At 39.2% G+C, this 19,419-nt stretch overlaps 2 protein-coding genes across 2 annotated transcripts in view; one reads left to right on the forward strand and one right to left on the reverse strand.

The window, feature by feature from the left end:
- Positions 1–884: 884 nt before the first annotated feature.
- On the reverse strand, positions 885–8,989 carry tmem64 (transmembrane protein 64; the record flags this gene model as incomplete). The annotated part of the gene is made up of 3 exons (XM_079232415.1): positions 885–1,076; positions 1,840–1,995; positions 8,279–8,989. The coding sequence occupies 3 exons, from the start codon at positions 8,987–8,989 to the stop codon at positions 885–887; spliced, it is 1,059 nt and encodes a 352-aa protein (XP_079088541.1).
- Positions 8,990–12,466: 3,477 nt separating this feature from the next.
- Positions 12,467–19,419, forward strand: part of necab1 (N-terminal EF-hand calcium binding protein 1) — a gene marked incomplete at its 5' end in the record, with an annotated part of 30,071 nt that continues 23,118 nt past the window's right edge. Inside the window, 3 exons of the mRNA XM_079232030.1 lie at positions 12,467–12,553; positions 14,815–14,839; positions 17,239–17,347. Of these exons, the coding sequence (XP_079088156.1) occupies positions 12,467–12,553; positions 14,815–14,839; positions 17,239–17,347 (221 nt within the window). The remainder of the gene's footprint in view (positions 12,554–14,814; positions 14,840–17,238; positions 17,348–19,419) is intronic.

Consider the following 19,419-nt stretch of genomic DNA (forward strand, 5'->3'; position numbering starts at 1 on the left):
CATGTGGCTGTGCTACCGAGGAGCTGATCACGTCGCACTTCAACTTTCCTGGCAGAAACAGTCCTGAGTTTCCTGCTGTGAAATCTGTTCTCCTCCCCAGCTGCTCTTATCAAAACTGCAGAAGCGCCAAAATGATCTCCGGGCAGAAGAGGCCATTTCAGCCAATGTGGTCGTAAGCCAGCAGAAGTCACAAAGTAATGCTCGACGAGAGCTTTCCCCCTCGCTCCATAGTCCAAAAATAAGACACTTCAAAAAAGAAAATCAACTGGACTAAAAAGCCAAATCTTTCAAAAATATTAATAAGGCCCTTATTATTTGTACTGTGAATATGACATGGATGAATAAAACAAATGAGATGTAGTATGAAAGAAAGGTGCATAGGTTGGCATTCTTTTGACACTGAAATGGAAAAACAATTCCTTGGTTCTGTAAAAATCTCCAGATTGCACATTCATAGGGTTAGCAGGCAGTTAATGCCTAGCTATTGTTTTTAATGACTCACTTACTCACTCAGCCACCTGTAATAGCTCTAAACATCATCATTGCATTGACATCTCTTGTAAGAATAGGTTAAGAAGTACCTTAATTAAAAGAAGAAGAAAAAAAAAAAAACTCCCAAGATGATGTACCGCAAAACCACTTCCATCAGCATCGTTTCTTCAGAAGGTGAAGGTCCCACACTTCTAAATCACCGTACCTGCTGAAGACGTATGCTTTCCTGGTTCTCACACAAGGGTGGCCAGATTATGTTGTTGGAAAATAATGATCCACGGCAACAACACAATTCACACACCTTTTAAACTCAGCGGGTTACCTTAAATTCTTCATTGTTGCAATTCGGGAACCAAGTCGTACGAGCTACCGCCTTGTGAGTCGGTACGTGTTCACACCACATTAATGCAGTTTCCACTGCCTGCTGTCGCCCTCTTGCTGCAGTAGTTGAAGCCGCTGTGATTGCTGGAGGAGCCATTCATGTGTGACGACTTCAGCTCCATCTGGCAGGCGGCGATGGCGGCGTTGAGCTCTACCTGTGCCCGGTGCACAACGTAGAACATTAGGCCGATGCTGATGACGATCTGCAGAGGACAGAGGAGGAAGTCACGATCAACATGACCGCACACAGCAGTCATTTCTTCTATATTCGCTTCTGAGGCATTCAACGTACAACGACTGGAAACAGCTTACCTGACCAAGATTCTTGATATTTAGTTTGTTTCTTTATTTGTCATTGAATAAATACATATTTGTATGCATAACGTGTATCCTAGTTGGAAAAAACAGAAAGAGATAACTGGGCTCCTGTAGATAGAGTTTCCCACCACCAGTGTTAGAAAAGGCTTTTGTATGATTAAGGCCAGTTGTCAATTTGGAGCAACAGCTTTCCGTTCTGCATGAGACACCGATACTTAGTAAATCTTAAACTGACCCTTGACCTCGAACCCGCTGTGAATTTGTCAAATGTAAGAAACAACCCATTCCTTGGCACTTGTGAGGTTTAAATGAAGTTGAACAGGTGTTGGAGATGTGGTGACAGCCTTTAAGTGACCTTTGGGTGAGCTGAACCGAAGTGTGGGCACATTTTGCATATCTAGATAAGGCTTAGTATTCCTTTAGACGTTTACGTAACTTAATACTTAAGGGAGGAGCAGATGTCGATGCTTGTGCACTAGGATAAGGCTTGACAAGGGAGGGAGAAACACTGCTCCACCAGCAAAACATGTCACTAATGTTGATGGTCAAACCAAGACACTACAAAACACTGACTTTTAAAAACCAAATCCAGGGTTGTTTCAGGAAATGAGCATCTTCAGATTTAATGTATTATCACCATCAGCTCACCTGTAGGCTGAACACAAAGTAGCCGCTGACGCTCTGCTCAGCGATGACGTCCTCCATGGTGCGTAGCGTGGTGCCCAGGTAGGAGTTGAGAAGCTGAGTGGGCAACAAACCCACAGAGGAGGCCACCAGGTAGTTTGGCAAGGACACGTCTGTGATCTTAAAATAAAGAAACATCTTACACACTTTATGCATTCGTAATTAAGACTATGGGTTGGAGTTCAAAAGTATTTCCTGCACTGTTTCAGATTCGTGAATTTGGTTTGAGGAATCCAAGTCCCTGCCGGCCCTTGTTTAATAGGTTTAGGTTTATCTTTCAACAATTAAAAACAAGATAGAAATTATATTTTAGAACTTAAACTTCATATTCAAAGAGATAAAAACTAAAGCTAAATGACTACCTCCATGTTTTGTACATTTGCTAAAAATATTAGAGATAAAAGTTAAGTCAAAACCAGGTCAAAGGTGGATATCTAAACCAAACACTATTTGATTGAAATTGTAGCCATTTTTCACCAATCTGCTCTTTAACACACACACACACAACAATTTGTACTAAGGGTGTACATCATTTGTTTAAACATGTAATAATTAATGAGAGATATATATATATATATAGATATATATCTATATATATATATATATATATAGATATATATCTATATATATATATGAGAAATGATAAGAAAGAGTGGATAACCATCCAATCCAGAGGCACTAATAATAATTCACACTTTGACAAAAGGAATAGCCAAATGACTTGTCTTTAAATGTTTTTGATACAATAAATAAACAATAACAACTTTTGGGAAAATATATTCCATATTGAGCCACACAAAATAAATCTAACTTGTGTATTTTCCTTGAACTACAACCATCTAAATATATACACAGGTCTGCGTTGCTGTCACCCTTGATGAAGTGATGACATAAGCCACCGTGTGAGGAAGTGACCTTGGCACTGTGGCAGATAGCGGTGTGTCAGGGTCCGCGGTGTGTTGCTGCAAGACACTGCCTGGGCCAAAATGCTATTATTCTAGATCCAGCCAAAAGTGTCTCTTCGCATTGTTAAATCCTAAACCCTTTCCTGTCATCACACTAGCCTGGATTCCAATTCATAGGACATCAAAGGATATCAAAGCCTGGTTAATCAAGATAATAACATCAATTTGTTTATCCTCAGTACGTTCAGTTGAGCATTACTTCCTCCACACTGTCGTGCAAAAGGCCGTTCTCCTTGAAAGAACAGCACTGACGTGTCCACACCCTGTGTCGACACAATCAAAATGCCTTCAGGTGATATCTGTGACATGACATGTGAGCCTATCAGAGCTGCACAAGAAGAAAAGAAGTATATTCTCTTTCCCTCAGACGTCATTCTCGAGTAGTGACACAAATGTCCTCTGAAGTCTCTTCCCAACCCAGGCATCTAGCATATGCAACTGTATTATATATGACCAGGGAAGGGCGAGTCTGTGTTTTTCTAACCAAGCAGAGAATTCCAACTGAACCTCCTACTCGTTTGTGTAAGCCTGTGTATCAAGATCATCTCTGAATTCAAGTGAAAAAACACCCCATTCTAGGCTTAACCTGATTTATTCAGAGCAGTGGCAATGCTGGTCTGAGGAAGTAGAGTCTCTTGACTACATTGTAAATTACAGGATTGCTACAATGATGTTGTTTCTCTTTTTATCTGGACTCACTCTGGGTTTATCCTTTGTAATGAAGGGTGAAGAACAGGGCGTAACTAAAGGCTGTACAAACATTTGTGCCTGTTAGGGTCTGAGCATGAGGCATCACAGAAGGAATTTCCTCATCAGCCCATTATGACAGCAGAGGAATGGGGCTAGGCCAGTGAGCAGTGACACAATGTTATAAAACACATATAGGGGCCTGAATATTTCCACTTTGTCCACAATAGATTCACAAACATTTTTTCTGAGCCGTCCCATTGTTTTGCCAACTACTGCAGTCTTGGTGCCGGGTCGTGTTACCCGCTATACTGTAGCACCATCCACTTCAGCAGAAAGAAGCGGGGGGTACAGTGAAATGTAGCCTCATCCATAGAAAGTGCTCACCAAGGGCAGAGCGGACAACACATAACTCCACCACGAGCCAGCTCGGGACGGAAAGTACCCACCCACGGTTTGTGTCACCTTTTATCGTGGAGAATAAGATACAATTTCAGCTACGAGCAACCGGTTAAGATAAATTACAAGGTGTCCAGTCAAGAGCCTGCGTGCTGGCGCGCAGGCTCTTGGGATGTAAATATGTAACAGAGGAGGCAAGCAAACAGGGGGATTCAGCATATTGGCCTGCTTCTGTCAGGACCGGCTAAACTCCCTGCTGAAGGCTCCACTCTGACCTTCACTTCTCCAGCAGGAAAAAACACACTGAGGTTTGTGTGTGTATATGTGAGGAGTCGACAGCTTGACTTTTGTATTTTCTGCAGTCCCGCTGGCCTCGAATGAGGGTTTACATGTTAAACCTGCAATAACTGATTTAGGAGGCAGCAGAAACTAACATCACTTTCTAATTTGCCATTAAACTTGTTCGCAATCTACAAATCTGCTTATTTACACATCCAGCAGTTACGGAGGAGCTACAATACTCTTTTAGTGTTTCTGGCCATCTGGCAAGTCTAATACGGTCTCTTTTATTTCGGCACTGTAGTTGCTAAATGCCCGATGCTATTAAAGCAGTGAGAGTGAAGGAAATGAGGTCAAACCTTTGCCCAGAATGCAGGTGCTTTAGTAAAAAAACAGTCTATAAATATATAAACCTAAAATATGTCATCTCAAAAGTCATCACAATGAGTCAAACACAGTCAGGCTACATGTTCAAAGACAAACAGCTGTCATAAATTGAAACTAACCAACGGGAATATAGTATATTATTTGAACTGGCATACAACCAAATATGACCCACTTTTCTAGCAGCCATCATTTTTCATAAGTGTTTGTTTGCTTTCCCCTGTGGATAATGACCCAGAGCAAGCAGAAGCAAAAATAGTATTTTACAAGGCTGTCAATTAGCCAGCCTTTTAATTTGACCCTTGCAAATTGATTGTGGAGAACCAATAATGCCAGTGACAGATGTAGCAGCTGGTCAACATAGTGTAAACCGTCTGTGCCTTTGATTTTGACACCTCGTTTTCCCCTTAGCGAAGTGGAACAGAAAGTTCAATGTTGTGAATACGGTTAAAGCCACAGCCATGATCCTTGTACAATTGAGACACCGCAACCTTTGCACAGAGCTACAGTATGTCCCAGACATGGAGCCCACAGTATGAGCAGATGACAAACAGGTTTCAAACAAGACATAGAAACCTAGCCAATGGCTTTCTTTTATCTGACTGACTTAAAAAAAATGTTTTACAGGTGAACCGCTGGCTAAAGTCTGGGCCAAATACAGAAGAATCATTCATTTTTAACTTCACAAACTGTATTTTAGCTTGGAGCTCAGAGAAATATTTTCCGTGTAACCCTCACACACCGGCCTGAAAAATAACTTGTAGAAGAACAATCTTCTTATATTCTCAATTTAAAACATCAACACTTTAACAATGGAATAATGCATTTGCATTCAGACTCATCCTTCCTTAAACAATTGCAGCACAAACGTTTACTGCCTGCAATGACTCTTTTTCCTACAGTCAGCTGATTCCTGGGACTCTGACCTCACTGTTGCCCGATGACTACTTTCCCTTATCTGAAAGTGTTGTCTTAGTCATAAATATTAAGCAACTTGCTCCAGTGTCAACTGTCTAGAGCTACAACGAATAATCAATTAATAGATTATCTTATCTGATCAAAATATATTGCAGACTAATTTTGATGATCGATGAATGTTTTTGGTTTGATGCATTTGTTTGTCACAAGTGATTGTAAATTGAGTATCTTTTGAACCACTTGTCAAATGCAACAAGAAATCAGAATACATCCCCATGAGCTGTGGGACAAAAACTCATGAATGCCAATTTGGGACAAAACAACCAAATCCATTTTCCTTGTAATAATTACTACACTGTGAAACACTTTTTCTCATGTATGTTGTCACTGTCAACAGTCAGGTCTGATGTGTCAACTATAGACATTTAGCTGTAGAGGTATTATTGTTGAGAGTTACATCATTCTGAAAAAAGTTTCTAATATTTTGCACCCCTGTGTATTTAAATAGGTGTAGACGAAGCATTAGAAACAGCTTTTTACGATGATGAAATCAAATGGAAGTAAAAAATGGAGTCAAAAATATTTTTGAATGAGTTGCATGAAGTGAGTGTTTATTGTCGGGTGGTTATGAATGTTTATAGAGCGGTCAAAAAGCCAAAGCCCAAAGAAATGTCAAAGTAAATCAGTTACACCAGAAAACGTACTAGTTCTGCAACTTACAATAACTGTGCTCGTAAATCTCACTGACGTCATCTGTTTTTTTACTTTTCCAACCTCAGGCCTGTGCATCAACTCCGTTATGCTTTAAGCCATAAATGCCTTTCAAGAGACCTGATTCGTATTCACTTCTGGATGTTTGTGCTACTGTTGGTTTCTGCCTTTACCCTATTCTGATTCTCTTGTTGCAAGATATATTTTCCATAAACACAATGCAATATTCAAAATAGCTTAAGTTAAGAGGAATGGAAATATCAGTATTCACTTACACAGAATCTATAAATCCAGCTGCTTTCTGCCGTGTTAATAGTTTTAAATGGTGCAATCTGCTTTTGAAACGAGATGTTGCTTAAGTAGGAAAGATTCACATTTAACTGAAATAAACTAAACATTGTCCTTTTCGCTCAAACATTTCTAGTTATATTTTAGTAATTGTAAGTAATACACTGGTTGAGAGTCAATTTGACCAGCATCATATTTCAACTCAGAAAATATGTGGTTACATATTGATTAAAAAAACACCTGCACGGAGACTCAGATTTTTATTTTTTATAGATGGACGTTTCATCTCAGTCATCTTCCGTCAGATCAAAATCTTAGTTTTGTACGGATGTATATAGTGCCGTGCACATTAACAAACTGCAACTCTGCAGTTACTTGCTTAAACAGAGGATACAAGCTGGCAACCACATGAAACAAGTGTTAGTGCAACTCCAGTGCATTGAAGTTTTGATTATTTAAGCTATAATTTCTAAACTTTTGCAGCCTTATTATTTCATAATTTAGTGCGAACAACCCTATGAATATTATCCAGGAGACTAATGTAAGACAAGTAGGCTATGTGAAGGGAATTAATCTGAAACGAAGATACAAGTGAGGCACTTCCAGCTCCATGTGAGATATATTGTTTAATGTGAGGCAGTGATTAGTGTTATTTTAAAGCAGTCTGGCTCGAAATACTCAAGAGATCCAAGCCTGAATGGCCACATAAAATAAAGTTCACCCTCAGGTTGGTACTCTCCAATAACCGTTCAATTACAGCTGGCAAAACATCTTTCATTTGCATGAACTCAAAGCCAATTTTCTACAATATAGTAACACATGCCTCAAGGCTTTTACCATTTGGAGGTATCAATGAGTCGACTGAGATGGGTAATCAGCAAATATAAATTATTCATGCCATGTATGAAGGTCAAGGGCCTCGGGTTAAGTGTAGGGGTGCAGCTTAAAGCAAAATCCTGATACTGCTTAGCTATATAATTTAGGTCACATGGTGTTTGTTGCCTTGACCAATTAGTTCAGATTTACTTTACGGAAAAACAATGATGTCCATGATTAAGTCTACATTGTGTACATCACAAGATCATTATTGAGTTCAGAAAAAATATTGCTCCACATATGAAAACCCAAACTAGGACTTTAAATGTGGTACTGATAGTTTGAACTGATAAAACACTTGATGTCCCGAGGCAACAATAGAATATATTTTATAAAAGCATTTCCTCTATCTAGAAGAGGAATTTCCTTTCTCCAAGGACTGGCCTCAATTTTCCCTCCCTGCTATTAGACTTTGGTCTGCTTTGTGGATTCTTTACCATTTATTATTTATATATATATACATATATTTTTTTACTATGTCTCTTGTACTTTACCCCGTAATATATCAATAAAGGAATATTTGATCTTATCTTGAATAGTGAAGTAGCAGGTCACTTATTATGTTCAATGTCTAAAATTCATCACAACAACATGTGATACCACGGTCTGTTCCTTGGGGCTGGTTTCCAGCTACTTATGATGTATCCTTGTGGTAGATTGGCCTAGCAATAAGATAAGTATTTACTTCTAAAAATAAAAAAGGTCACAGGTTTGGTTCTCATGACTGCAATGATTTGTTGAACAGTTCTCCAGTAGGTTAATGAGCTCTCCTCCTGGCTGGTTATTTGCTGCGACCTTTCTGCTTAAACCTATGAGTTTACAATTAACACTATATGACTATCTAATGTGCTTCGAAACTGAAAAGGAAAAGCTGTTAATAGTGTTTTCATACTCACCGAGAAAACTGCATTTTGGAGCCCAAATGGTATAGGGGTGAGTCTCGCTAAGGCCACAACTTTAAGTCCACTTCCTCCCTCCACCACTCGAATGACAGCACTGAGCTGTTCACTGTTCCCAACCTTGTTTAGCACCCACTCAGTCAATAGACGTTTGCACGCCAGGTGTGCCACAAAGGTCCCTATCAAAACTCCCACCATAACCAGTCCCATGCCCAGCACAAAGCCGTAGAGGTAGCCAGCTGCCACATTAAGAACAATATATCCCCATCCACATGGAAACGATACGATAATCAAACCAACTATAAACAGCAAGGCTCCGACAAGGCTGTCCAGGCTCTCCACCCAAAGCAGAAGGTCCTTGAGGTATTGCCGAACCAGTGCAACCGAGGAGAAGCATACAGCTGTCAGAATGCACGCCAGCAGGGCGCTCTTGAAGCAAAAGGTTGTGATACAGCATGGGTGTCTGAAATCTCCACTGTTGCTGAAGGACATTCCTCCCGTGTCACTGATGACCTCAGGGTCTCCATCTGACTTCCCTGTGCCAGTCCCTGTCTCGTCAAAGGCGCTGCATATCAGGATGTCGATCTTGTCACACTCATCCGTGGCACTCTTCTGCAGCCAGCGGTTCAGCTGAATCTGCGCCTTACCCACTGCATGCTTGACAAGCTTGGTGAAAAGCTGCACAGTCGTGGACCCTGACATTGACATGTTGGCCCGAAATTAAGCTCTGGGGACCCGCAGAAAAGGCTCAGATGAGCTGTCCGATCTGGAGACGGCTGTGACGTTTGAGGTTTCCAGACAGTCTTTTAAATCAAGCGCAAGTCCATGCCGAGCAATATCAATTCGTTGAGCTTCAACAGAGACATGTGTTCATGAACTTCAAAAGGGTGGCTTTAGCAGTGGGGACCCATTGCTGTGAGACATAAAGATGAAACCCGTCACTCTCCTTGTCCATTACATGAATTGTCCAATGTAACCATGTTTATCTTGGGTACTCTAACTGGACAACGTGCCAGTCCAAACACTTAAAAGTGCCAGTCGTGGGGTCTCTGTGTGAAACACTCGCCATATTCAGAGTTGTAACCCCTCAGCTCAGGACAGAGTCGATGGACGGATGGAGCTGTGGGGACGAAACAGTCCGATTCTTCTTTAGACCGAGTTGACCAGAGTGCAAGTGCTGCAAGAACATACACTTTTACGACTCTTCCAGCATTGCCATACAGCTAACGGTAACGCACTAGCATGAATCAATACACGGCTAACTTACTCCTGCCGTTAGCTCAATGACGTTAGCTCGCAGCGAGAATAAAGTCCACCTTTGCATCTCAGAGACGGAGCCGCCGTTCGCCTCCTCCTCGTACGCTTCTCCCGTAAAACGGAGGCACAAATGAGACGCAGAAGTCGAGACAACAGTTTACTCTTCCTCTGGTGGGCTGGCTGTTGTTGTTTTTAATCGTCGCCTTCCTTCCACACTAGAAACTGCTGCTGTTGACGCTGTTAAAGCTATTCATACACCACTGTTTGTGTCCCAGAATGCCAAGTGAGCCCAGCACACGTGACCAGCCGTTTGACTTTCTCATCCAATCGGAGTGCTCCATATCATCGCGAGACTTTCGCAGGTTTTACGACAAGTGATGTTTGTTTTGGATCAATTATCAATTATGGTGGTTTTCTGCTGCCAGCCGCCGCTACCACAAGAGCAGAACAAACTGCTAGCATGTCACGATGTGGTAGTGTAATTATTTAGATGAGATTACTTAAATGAATAGGGCATTCAAATCCAACCATACATCCAGCTAAAGCCAACCCGTTAAGCACGTTATCAATTAGGAAGCAGTGGTGTAAGATATTTTACTTATTTATAAAAGTAGCAATGCCACAATATACAATTATGCTTAATACACCGATCCGTTAACATTAATTTTAATATAGCTTGTATAAGTAGATGTATCATGCTGGTGTGTTGTTTACCCTTTAACAAAGCCTTTTATGTTTAAATGCATCTTATGTATTTTTCTTGATCTGAAAATGTTACTTGTTTAAATTAAAGTAAAGAAATGTAGACCACATGTTTACTTTAACTGGTAGGAAGGATATATGTGTTGTAAACTCCACTGATAATTAGCAGTTTTGGAAGTATACGTTTTACCAAGGTGAAAGTAATACCACAATGTCCATATTCTCCATTTCAAGTACAAGTCTCCATCCATCCATCCATTATCAGCCGCTTATCCGGGGTCGGGTCGCGGTGGCAGCAGGTTCAGCAGGCCGACCCAGGCTTTCCTCTCACCCGCAACACTTTCCAGCTCATTCTGGGGGATCCCGAGGCGTTCCAAGGCCAGCCGGGAGATATAATCCCTCCAGCGTGTCCTCGGTCTTCCCCGGGGTCTCCTACCAGTTGGACGTGCCTGGAAAACCTCTAATGGGAGGCGTCCAGGAGGCATCTTGACTAGATGAAGTCTACTTAAGTAAAATTATGAACAAAATGTACTTTGCTTACTAAAACTACACCTAATATAGAATTCTAGGCTTTTTAAGAACATTACTTAGTAATGTAAGCCTATTTAGATACATTCTGTCATTGGAGACACGTTTTATGTATTTTTTATGTAATTCATGGAAATCATATCACACTCACAAAACTGAAGTATACTTTTTTTTATGTGTGAATTGTTATCATCATGTATTTCTGAGAGAATACAGTAACGTAGTAGCCTGAGGGGAATTTCCTTGCTTGGCATGCTCTCCATAACTTCATAATGAGAGGAGTGAAGCAGACAATATGTGCATTCATGCATCTGCCACTGCTCACCGCCTGCCTCTCCCAGCTGTGGGTAAATGTTATTTTGTGGAAGTCCTTAAAAAACTTTCTGTGGCCTCCACTTTCTTCTAAAGTTTTTATGTAAATGCTGCATATGTAGACGTGGATAGAAAACGATTTTATTCAATGCTTCACATTCGCAGATGCTTGTAGTTAGTTTGACTGCTGTACTGTAGTAACCTAACGCTCCACTAGATGGAACTGTTATTCAATGTTACAACCAAACCATGTACCAGAACATCGAGTTGGATTATTGCACTATTGTGGAAACATTTAGCACTTGACAATCTGATGCAATTCATAACCAGGTTGTATTGTTTCACAAGCAAAGCTTTTGTTAGTTTCTATTGTGTTTTTCCCTAAAGTGTATTATCCCAATTCACTGTTCCAAAGGCTTGCAAAAATGCTGGATGTAATGTTTTTTATGGTGCTGTTGATGTTACAATTTGATCAAATAAGTCAAAACGAAGATCAATTAAGTTCGACTAGAAGTGCCAAGCAACTAAAATCTAACCATGTGAACTTTCAGGAGCAGCACATGTACATTTGGAAACCGTTAGAGTTAGTTATTTTGTATATTTTTATGTAAAAAGATGTCAGAAATGATGTATCACATTGTGTATGACTACCATAGGGAGACATGCCACAGAGAGCTGTAATTATCTTTTGCCTGGCCTTGGTATCTTTTAACACAAGTTTCTACTTATATATCGAGCATTCCTTTCTGGGCACTACACGATATGTGTGCTTATCATGTGGCTGTAGCCTATATTAGACAGTATACATGTAAACTAATAAAAGTGGTCTGTCACTGTAGACAAATTATATATTTTCAGGGATCTGTCAGTAATTATCCTGTGTACCACAATATTAAAGTGCAAAACAGAATGTGCTTTTGATTGACACTTTGCCTGCTCCAACGGAGATACAGGTTTGGACTCATCGCAGCAGCAGCTGAGGCAAGTACTGCGCTGTCAAGCCTGACAGAGACAGCCAGCACATGACAGGAAGTATAAGACAGCTTTCAAAATAAAAACACAAAGATTGTGTCGGTGTGTCGCAGCAATTCAAACAATAGCCTCAAAAGTACCCACAGAATAACTTAGATCATACTTGACTGAAAAAAGCGTGGAACGAGAAGAGAGCAGACAACTTGTGTTCCTACATTGTATTGAGATTGTAATGAATGGCAGACTTGTGAAACTTTAATCCGGAAGTCATGTGGTTTATTCCGGCTAACTTGACCGTGTCAGAGCTCTGGACGGCGTGAAGCAGTCCCTCTTTCTGACCATTGGCTTTGATCAGATAAGAGGTTCAAGCCGACACATTCCTCAGCAGTTTGAAGTGAAGCTACATTTTAAAAGATGGATTGTTCAGAGGAGGTTCAGTCTGTGTCTGAGGAGCCCAGAGCTCAAATGGAGCTGAAAAAAGGAATGTCGATTTTCATAGATGTAAGTATAAAGCATTTTAAAATCATAACCTTTATGTAAAAATATATATATATATATATATATTTCATCTCTACTATTATTGCAAAAACTTGTGCATAATGCAGAGTTATATAAAATGTGTTTTTACAAATGATCTAGATAATAATGCATTCCCTGTAGGAAAAAAGGGGAAACAACTATCATGCTTCCCAGATTGTTTTCTTGTTGATTTTCTTTGATTATTATTGCATTTGAAGAAATACATGCATTTTACTTTTTATATTTCAGTGATATTAGTATTTAGGTTACAGGATTTTCGATCATCCAAGTTAACGGCTCCTCGCATGCATGCAGTACAGAGGGTTCCTTTTTTATAGAATTTATCAATTAATCAATTTGAAAAGGCTGACCTTTTAATTTGGCTTTACGATGTTAGGATGTCAAAGGCTTGCAATCCATTTTTCAGTCAGTGTTCAAAACCAAATATCAAGTTAATTAAATGCTATAAGTCTTCTTAGTTTGACAAAAGTCAGGGTGTTATTCATGCTGGCAAACCTATAGCTGAATTAGACAAAACCTAATATTGATATACGTTTTGAATCTAAAAATGTAGTTTAAAGTGTTGAAGAATTCCATAAGATCTCCCTCAGATAATGATACTATTAATATTAAATCACAAATAATATCAGTACTTTGCCTCCACTGTATCACAGCACTGCATTCTGCCTCACCACCACTTCATTATATTCCTCCCCATTCTTCTACTCTTTCATTTGCTCAAAATGTCTTAATGATAAACCTGTTGGCTGCCTTCCCTTTGTGACAGAGACAGGGAAGGATGCACATGGCAACCAAGAGTTATTAACGGTGGAATGCATTGTATAACATCAAAGGACTCACTGATGTTGAACAGGTGCTCTGCAGGGAATGAAACCACTGCTTGTCATCGAGTTGGTTGTCACAGTGTATAGCTTGGTATAGCTTGTTGTTTCTAGACATCTCCTATAGCTTTTGCTTCAACCGGATGTTAGTCATTAAACACACTGACTTCAAACAGTTGTTTCAGCCTGGAGTAGGTCAGATGTGATAAGGCTCCATATGTGTTTTTCTTTATGATTTTAATGCTGCTGTGGTGTCAGATTTTCACTTCAGGAAAGAGAATCATCTGACTTCTATTCTTAGTTGAATTCATTAATTTTACTCATTAGATGTCAAAGATAGAGAAGAGATGAGATGAGATGTGATTAATGAGATGAGAAGAAAAGAGATGACATGAGAAGAGAAGAAAAGAAAAGAGAAGAGAAGAGAAGAGAAGAAAAGAGATGACATGAGAAGAGAAGAAAAGAAAAGAGAAGAGAAGAGAAGAAAAGAGATGACATGAGAAGAGAAGAAAAGAAAAGAGAAGAGAAGAGAAGAAAAGAGATGACATGAGACGAAAACAAAAGAGAAGAGAAGAGAAAAGAAGAGAAGATGATATGAGATGAGAAGAGAAGAGAAAAGATGAGAAGAAAAGAGATGACATGAGAAGAGAAGAGAACAAAAGAGAACAAAAGAGAAGAGATATGAGATGAGAAGAAAATTAAAGAGAGGGGAAGAGACGATAAGAGAAAAGAAGAGAAGTGTGTATGTGTGTGTGTGTGTGTGTGTGTGTGTGTGTGTGTGTGTGTGTGTGTGTGTGTGTGTGTGTGTGTGTGTGTGTGTGTGTGTGTGTGTGTGTAAAGAGATGTGAAAAACCTAGAACTGAAATAGAGTTTAGGTTGTGGATGGCAGAACAGAAGAGGCAACACAATCTGATTAGCAGGAAAATTAGAACAGATTATGTAAGTCAGAACACACAACATACTGCTAAGAGCAAGAAGAAGGTGGGTGGATATATTACGAGTATTTTTACCCTTTTGTAGCAAGACCCACAAGCGAGGAAAATCCAAACACAGAAGAATGGCATTTTGAAATTTAGATCTTGCACATTCATTGTTATGCTGTCAGATTTAGCCTCGAGTGGAACTAGACATATGTTAAAATGATTCTTCATCAATATAAACCTGAGAAGAAGGGAAAATGGGCTGTGCTATTTTGAGGTGGTCCGAGCCTTTTTAAGCTGATGTTCTCATTGCCACTCACTCGCCTTTCATCTCCTCTGGACTCTGGGACAGCACTATCAATAATTTAATGACACACTGCTCTTGAGAGTGTGATCGATGATTCCCACCCCAAACACACACTTAGCCACACACACACTTTACTTTTAATGATGTCCCTTTTTTTTCCTTTTCTCTTTACAGATTTTACGGAGAGCTGATAAAAATGGTAAATATTGCACCAAAAGCTCCCTCCAGACTCGCACACATACACACACACACACACACACACACACACACACACACACACACACACACACACACACACACACACACACACACACACAGTGTCTTTGGCATCACTTCAACATTTCTTTCACGTGTGTAAAAACCCACTTTCTCAATGAAATTCTGATCATGACTCTCTGCTGATCATGGTCAGTTTCCATGGAAACAGGAAACTGACCATGCCCACTGAGGTTCAGTTTCAGATTATTGATGAAGAAAAGGGTAAAAACAAATTGTACCAGTTCAACAAGTTATCATGGCAATTCACAATTAAAGACTAGGAGGTGTGCAGCTGGAGGTCGATGGTTGATTCTGCTATTTTTTATCTCAACCATCTTGTGCGACATTATCATAATGTTGAGTGTAAATATACAAAGTGCATCTCCCAGCCCGCCAATCAATCTCCACACTGCCACCCAGCAACTCGTGTGGAGACATGTTAACATGTGGAGAAGCATCTATTAGTGAGAGCAGAGAAGGAAGGAAGGCCAAAGAGACAACACTGTAATATGGAACAGCACAAGATTGAAAAGCAACGTTTCTCATGCATAGAGATGCAGGAACGAGTGGTGAACACACAGAACTGGAATTTCCATAATTACCAGCTAACAAACAGAACTACCATGAGGGCCAATTCGAAGTAGCATCCAGAAGGTTCCTCTGACACAGCGGCTCACTAGCCAACCAAGGCATGAACTGTAGCGCTTATCATCACAACAGTTCCTTTAACTACCAGCTTGCGTGCCATATGGGGGTTAATATTTCATTTAGGTCAGCAGTAGTCTGGATCCAGGACATTTCTATCTTTTATTGCACACTGGCCCTGCATTTTCAGAATGTTCTCCATTTATATGCAGTCAAAAAATACTTTACCACTAATTTCCTCTGAACATGTAGATTTCATTTAAATAACTTGATTTGTAAAACTAACCTATCCAACATTTTCAGATTTGGGATTTTATTTGTTCAATTTTCAGATACATTTTCAATACAACCACAATCATAATGGTATAAAATCAAACACAAGTTTCACACCATTTTTTAAAATTTCGGGACCCACTCAAATGTCCAGGGGAATCACTGATGTATTGCTAATTATTATAATAGTTTTCTGAAAAACATTACCAACGCGTGAACATGACAGTATCTTTTTGTATTGTAGATTATAACCCTGACACACGGGTTACGTTCAGCTTGTATCAAACGGTCAAACCACATTAGAGTGTTTTTAATTAAGGAACAAACTGAAATATTGTTTTGTTTAACATTTTGACAGAGAAAAATTAAATAAAAAAAGTATTTTCTCTTAGTGGAAAAAGTGGATAATCAGAATTAATTATTCACATGGCATGATTCATTATCCCCTCACTGGGAATGATTTGAGGTCTTGTCATGCAGCAAAATAAGAAGTCATCCCACATGTTTTTTTTCAGTGTTGTGCAAACAGCACCAATTGTATGTCAGGTCCATTCCAAGATTATTTCTGAGCTCATCGAGTGAGTCACTGGGCGCTTGATTTGTGTACATTTGCTTTTGAAAATCTCTCTGGCTCACATAGTGACATGACAGACATACTCAACATCACCTCCAGAGCAGCAGGTCAGCAGAGAACATTTAAAGTTCAGCCACCTCATGTCACACAAACAGACAGAAACTACTGCCGAAGCTGTGTGGAGAAAAGATGTCGCCTGTGGTTTATTATATACATTTTGCTGCATGATATTCAGTTTGAGGCTCCTCAAAACTGTTTATTTTCACTTCATGAATATTTCAAATAGCTTGGGCCTTTTTATTCTCAGCTTAATTGCAGAGACTCAAAGCATAATAACGACTAATTGTTTACGATTACCATCAAGTTGGTCTAATGGAACAAATGGTGATGACCCTTCAGTGTTGTTTACTATGATAGTAAAAACAAGGAAGAATGTTGCACTGTGGAGTTAATTTTATTACCTCCTTTTCCACTGTTGATGGAGTTTTATCTATACACGCTTGATATCTTTTGATGATTTGGCCCCTGCACTTTATAACATGCTGCATCTATGTTATCTCAAGTTACCTTCAGTTTCATCAGTTCAAGAAGTGGACCTACATTATTCATTTAAAGTTCCTTATGGAATGATGGTTACTTAAATCTGTGCTACTGATAACCTTTAAATCTTTTCACCTTCGTGATACATTTCCTTACAAACACAAACCAGAATGTTCATTTGACCCACAACTAATCTTGGGAATGAGGAATCATGTAGAAAATGGCCACCTGGTCTCACAGGATGTTGCAGCTCTGACTGAGCTGCACTGACACTGTGTTGACAAGCTGCATTTGTGCTCCGTCCCCAGATGATGGAAAGCTGTCCTTTGATGAATTCAAAGCCTACTTCTCTGATGGAGTCTTGACAGCTGAGGAATTACAGGAGCTCTTCCACACAATTGACACTCATAACACAGAGTAAGTCCATTCATTACTCTATCTTGTTATTATTGTATTCCATGGAGGACAGAAATGAGATGTGGATGATGAAGGAGAGGTATCACGATGCTGTTTGGAAACAATGAAACTAGTGGCAGCTTTCAGCCGTTTAGTCTGTAAGGTATCTTTGTTTTTACTCATGTGCCATTGAATTAAATCCAACTTTCTTGTCATCCAGGGAGCAGAGAAAATGTGAATATTTGAGGACACAGATGTCCCTTTCCTAAAACTGCTATAAAACTACTATAAATGAATAGTAAAGTCACTTTCACTGAGTTACATCTTTAACCTACATCAGTCCAGATCATAACTTCAAAATATTCATAGATTTTAAGAATGTTAACCCTTTAACATGTATTCATTAGTTAATGATTTCATTGAAAAAAATGTAGATCCCAGTACCACAAATGTCAAGTCCAATTAATGCGAAATGTGTATAAAATGATGCTAGAACATGAACATGGGGAGGCTATGTCCAAAATCGTTCCTTTTTTCATTATTTCCTTTAATAACACCCTTTAAGATTTTGAACAATGTGGATTCATCATCACTTTAAGGTTTTTCTTTGTTTTCAAACTTTAAAGTTGCTCAGGCTAAAATATGATGGTTAATTAAATCAATATTTAACGTTTAGGTTGAACAACTGACTAGTTGGAAATGTTAATAGAAACCCTCTTCTCTGCCGTATTTGTACGGCAGAGAAGAGGGTATTTGTCACAATATTCAGAAAGCTAACACAGTCATTTCAAAAGATTATATTGATATTTTAATGATGATTGCAGACATATTATAGTTGCTGTATTATATATTGTTTTTATAAGTGTGTGTGTGTGTGACATGGCATGACATGACAGTAAAAAAGGTAATTGTATGTTTTATCTTTATTGAATGCATGCCGTTTTAAATTAACTTTCAGTTTGTTAAATTGAATCACACTCTGAAATATTGACTTCTCTTCTTTGATGATTGTTCCATTGAAATTAAATTATTCTGTTTACTGACTTAATTGGAAGTGGATCAAAATCACCAATAAACCTTCCAGCGTTGACGTCATGGCGGCCTGCCTTTTCGGTGAAAGTGATGTCATCGTCATGTGACATGGTGGCCTTTACACGTCCTTAGCAGAGATGTAAGGTCTTTCTATCTCACAGGAATGGTCATTGAAAGCTCAACTGTGGGTGTGGTTTAAAGATTAGACGAAACAAGAACGTTAAAAAAAACTGTTCATCTGGACAAATAATTATTCTTAAACTTGATAAATGTAAAACTTAAAATAATATTTTTCTGTTCTTAATATTTTTAAATATACATTTGTGTGATCATGTTCCAATAAAAATCACAGTCAATGTGTGAACTAATAATCATTTTACAAAATGTCAAACTAGTCCTTTAATAACACTGAAAGCATCAAACAAGTCACTTGAGGAAAACTCAAGGGTTCAGTGAAGTTTTGCTTTGATGGAAATTGTCAAAAAAAACAATAAAAAAAAGATGAGACGAATCTACTTGAATAAAACCTCAAACATCAAAGGTCTTCTCATTGGTAATTCGGCCCCTTTGTGGAACCACATCATGTCCACGAGAGCCTATACCACGATGCAGAAAGATACAGGAAGTGAAAAGTAAGCGTAAAGAAACTACTGAGTGAGATTTTAATACGATGAAGTTGATGTTCATAAGTGGAGGCTTTGGTCAGCTCAGTAAAGTCAGTCAGCATCTTCCACACTCAGCTGTGGCGGCTGCTGATGAGTAATAGGAGCAGCATGATGGCTGTCATTTGTGTCATCGGAGGCAAAGAGTTTTGTTTGACTTCATTAACACTGTTTAATTTCTGAATTTACTCAAGGCAGTGTGTTGATCGCGTTACGTCCTTCATTGGTTTAATTAAACATTGTTTTGCAACCAGAAAATGAAACACTTTGAGCCGCAGCAGCTGAAGGTTTATAAAGACTGTGTTTCCTGCTGCTCTAAGTCCACCTTTTTAGAACATCTCAACAAAGGTAAGACGTTTATTTAAAAGTAATTTACCACAACAGTTCCAGGCAAAGCTG

This window comes from Taurulus bubalis (genome assembly GCF_910589615.1).
Source record: "Taurulus bubalis genome assembly, chromosome: 16".
Lineage (NCBI taxonomy): Eukaryota > Metazoa > Chordata > Actinopteri > Perciformes > Cottidae > Taurulus > Taurulus bubalis.